This window comes from Malaya genurostris, chromosome 3 (assembly GCF_030247185.1).
Source record: "Malaya genurostris strain Urasoe2022 chromosome 3, Malgen_1.1, whole genome shotgun sequence".
NCBI classification, from domain to species: domain Eukaryota; kingdom Metazoa; phylum Arthropoda; class Insecta; order Diptera; family Culicidae; genus Malaya; species Malaya genurostris.
In genome coordinates, this window is record NC_080572.1 from 238,708,634 (window position 1) to 238,713,139 (window position 4,506).

The following is a 4,506-nucleotide window of genomic DNA, read 5'->3' on the forward strand; positions in this document are numbered from 1 at the left end:
GAGGAAAACACATAACGCTTTTTTGCCTTTCTCGCATTTTGAAAGCTCATAGTTCAGTGATCTGTGAAAGGATTTATATAATCTAAGTACCAATAGATTCGAAATTTTTCAACTTGAACGTATACTGCAACAACATTGAAATTTTTCAATAGTACACTATTGAAAAACCTGTCTGGTTTGATCCATTTCAGCACCAGCCAATCAGAACGCGTTCTAAAATAGAGAAGAAGTATGTGCTGCTCCAGCGATATAAAATGTGATTTTGCCACATTTTCTATAATTTTGTGAGCAACGGTTCAGAAGGAAGACAGACACACACGTGAGTAACATCGGGCCGCGGCCACACAGCAAAACCACACCAAAAGCCTGCCAGTTGAAGTCATCAGCGTACACGCAAAGAACCATCTCGGATCTAAATGCATATCCTGTTGGTCGTGACAATTCAAGCACTTTTCAGTGCTACAGATCATCATAAAGAATTAATTGAATTTTCTCTTGTATACCAAAATCATCAGATTTATCAAAATAGAAGTAGACAAAGTTTGCACCGTCACCAGCACATTCAATTACAAATCACGCAATATGAAAATGAAAGTGTTGATACAGAACACATCTTTATACTAGTATGGGTGTAGTTTGGAAATATGCCGTGAGAAACAAAGTTGCCACGTATACAGACTAATCTGTATTTTTAGTAATAAGAACTATACTGGTTATTTCATAATATTTAATTGTGTTTCAGAATGTTTAATGTAACTAATCTAAACTTTAGTTTAGGAGCATCGTTTCAAATTCTAGTAGTGAAAAAGGGGAATCCTTACATAATTCATACAATTGATCAACTAATTGATATTCGGAAGTGTTAAAGAACATGCCAGTTGTTTTCGTATTCACACCATCCAGTTATGTCTCTGACACTACCCACCCGCCTTTTTTTCCTGCTCTTAAAGGTCCCAAATGACCCAAGCAAAATGCAACCAAAATCAGTTTGACAGTTTATAAGGCAAGAGATTCAATCGTTCGAATAAGTAAAACATGTTGATGAGTTCCCAAATCTCGGTTCCATCGATGTAATTTAATAACAGGAGGCAAACGGGATGGTTCGAGTACATTGGACGAAACTGTTCATAGCCACTCAAACGCAAATGATTTTAAATTTCGAAGTACTCTTGACATTTTTTCTAAGTACTCTTGATTTTTTTCATTTCGAAGTACTTGTTGGTATTATTTGTATCATGTTTAGGCCAATTGAAGACGTTTGGACTCAAATAAAAAACCGAACTTGCAATTTGAAGCAATTGAAGAAATTTTGATATCATTTCGAGAAAAACTTACACAAAATCTCATCCAAAGAATCCTTCAAAGGTATATCATGGGAAATGCTTATGAAAAATTTAAGCCGAAAAAACAGAAAACATCCTTCTAATTCGAATGGATTTGTTCCAAAAAGTAGAGAGCCGAACAGTTTTGGTTAGTTAGTTAGTTGTTTATTTTAGCCCGGTTTTAACCTATCGGTCATTCACCGGGGGTAAATGGTGTTTGAGTTACCGGTGTTAATTTGAAGTGGCAGCACACCTCAATTCTGTTGTCTGAATAAAATTGTGACAGCAATAATTATATCTATCGTGAAGATATGATTCACATTTCAGGAGTTTTAGGAAAACAATGAATCATTAAAATCGTTAATCACTTTCTATTCTTATAGTCGTTCTAATAATTTGACTTGACGGTATTGAACCCAAATTTATATATCGGAAAATGGAAACCTGTATTATGTTCATTTGGCGCCCTTGCTTTATTGAACATATGATTCGAAATAAAGATACACGTGAATCAAGTAGGCTCAGTGAAATTTTGACACAAATCAGCTCGTTTGATGCCAAACGATTTTATCAATAATCTAGTATTCACATCTGGCTCTATGGTCAGCTAGCATTTCACAACTCTAAACACGTCAAACAATCATCTAGCATGCAATGAGTGGAAAATTTCCAATTCCAAACGAACCAATTTTCTAGTTATTCTGTTCTTTGTCGAAGGATTTTCCTTATGTACTATAGCCTCCGCATAAACGTCCCCTTTCAAACAAAAAAATCATTTGTAGATCGGTCCACGCATACCATAGAACATTAGCTACACACACTTGTTCAGCTATTATTTTATATATACCTTATGGTAAAAAAGAACCGGAATTTTCATTCTAAAATTCCCGCGCTTGTCCGATCGGTAAACTTTTATTCTCTCAACGTTGGCAACACTTTTATACACATTCTGTCAAATTTTGACGCATATCGTACGATTAGTTTTTGTTTGGCGTCTATACAAAGAAGTTGCGTCAAAATTTGACAGAATGTGTATAAAAGTGTTTCCAACGTTGAGAGAATAAAAGTTTACCTATCGGACAAGCACGGAAATTTTAAAATGAAAATTCCGGTTCAGTAAAAATTCAAATATTTGAAATAAATAAATCGTGAAAACAATTCAGCGCTTGAGATATTATACAATTTATGATATGCATTTCTTGAAGCTATATTATATTTAAAACATCAACTTTATTCCTTGTTATTCGCCCATGTTTAAAGCTTTACTGATACCAGAGGTAGTTTTTAAGCTAACCGTAAAAAAAGGATACATGAGTTTATGTTTTGACTAAATAAAAACTTTCGTATGCTTGTCTAAATTAAAGATTTATTCAATCTGTCAACAACATTCAACCACGCGACTCCATTACACGCACTTCACGAGAACCAATGGAAGCGCATGGTAATTGAATCGAGTAGCTATTTCCATTCACCACTCTATTTTGAGAATTCACAAGTGAGAGCTCTCTCGTTCGCTCTCTGGTTCCGATTAATCACCCACCCGATCGACCATACTCACACATTGCCACAGCTAGTGTTTGGCCCCTTTGTGTTCCGCACGAGATGTACGGATAATGTTAGATTGCAATTGCATCATCCTTCGGGCATGACAGCCGCGGCTGCTTACAAATATCTGTCAGTTTGGAAGCGCGAGAGAATATCGCACATCCAAGTGCACGGTGCCAATCATAATCTATAGAGTGCATTGTGTCATACTGAACGTAAACAACAGTCACCATGCGAACGATTTGCGGGAATATGCTGAAAATGGGTTTCATTGGTGGTGGTAAAACCGCCCAATCGATGGTGAAAGGGTTCATATCAGCAGGTAAGTGAAATCGCGTCCTTTTCTGTTATTGTCATGTGACTCCCCTAATCGTTGGGCCGTATCGTTGTAGGATTGGTAGATGCCAAAAACGTTACCGCTAGTTTCAGCCCCAATGACAATGTCAACCTGGAAGCATTCAAAGAGCTCGGAGCTGAGACATTCTTGGACAGTATGCCTGTGGTCAAGAAATCGGAAGTAATTTTCATCAGTGTCAAACCGTGGGTCGTTCCGACGGTGCTGAAGCAGGTGAACATGGCCAGTAAAGATAAACTATTTATTTCAATTGCAATGGGAATTAGGTTGGCAGAACTGGAGGAAGTAAGCCGAAACACCGAGAGGCGAGTAAAACGATTGTTTTTCAATGTGTGTTTCCATTGCAGATGCTACTCCCGACTGCTCGCGTGATTCGCGTGATGCCGAACACTTGTACGATGGTTCGATGTGGTGCATCGGTGTTTGTCCGCGGGAAAACGGCAACCGAAGACGACTGCTCGCTAGCGCAGGTTCTGTTCGAATCTGTCGGAACCTGTGACGAGGTCACGGAGGCACTGATTGATCCTATTACTGCTCTTTCGGGCAGCGGTCCGGGTTATGTTTTCACCATGATCGAAGCCATGGCCGACGGAGCCGTCAAGATGGGACTGTCGCGGGACCTGGCGTATAAACTGGCCTCGCAAACGGTGATGGGTGCAGGGAAAATGGTACGCGAAACCGGTGCCCATCCCGGACAGCTGAAGGATGATGTCGCCAGTCCGGCTGGTTCTACGATCGAGGGATTGTCCTACTTGGAGAAGCACGGTTGGTTATTTTGTGTTTATGATCTGCCTGGTGATGTTCGAATAATGATAGACATTTGTAATGTTTCAGCTTTCCGTAGTATTGTTAGTGGTGCGATAGAAGCTGCGACTTTGCGATGTCGTGAAGTGTCGAAAAAATAGATTAATTGGAAAGCCCTTGCTCGACTCCAGAATTACCCTATGGCAATAAATAGCAATGTAAAACTTTCGATTAAAGTTATTTTAAACCCATAAGATGCGGTTTCGATTTGCTCACACAGAAAAATTAATTTTAAGCACCACTGATTTATTGCTATTGTTAATGTCGTTTTCGGTTGAGAAAACTGAAACTGACCCTGGGTAGTTTCATCAAACAAATGCTTTTTGTGGAACTATTATAGGTTCGCACTTAGCAACGGGGGTTTGAGCAAACCTGATATAAAATCAAATTCGAAATCGACTCGATTTTCAGTTCAACAACGTTGAAACTAGATTCGAAACTAGCTTGACGGTTTGACAGCAGTTACGGTGGAAACAGGGT

The 4,506-nt window shown here is 38.9% G+C and overlaps 1 protein-coding gene across 1 annotated transcript; it reads left to right on the forward strand.

Moving 5' to 3' along the window:
• Positions 1–2,919: 2,919 nt before the first annotated feature.
• On the forward strand, positions 2,920–4,220 carry LOC131438381 (pyrroline-5-carboxylate reductase 3-like). The gene is made up of 4 exons (XM_058608379.1): positions 2,920–3,189; positions 3,260–3,507; positions 3,570–3,987; positions 4,057–4,220. Exons 1-4 carry the CDS (start codon positions 3,099–3,101, stop codon positions 4,125–4,127), a joined length of 828 nt encoding a protein of 275 aa, XP_058464362.1. The 5' UTR covers positions 2,920–3,098; the 3' UTR covers positions 4,128–4,220.
• Positions 4,221–4,506: the final 286 nt, after the last annotated feature.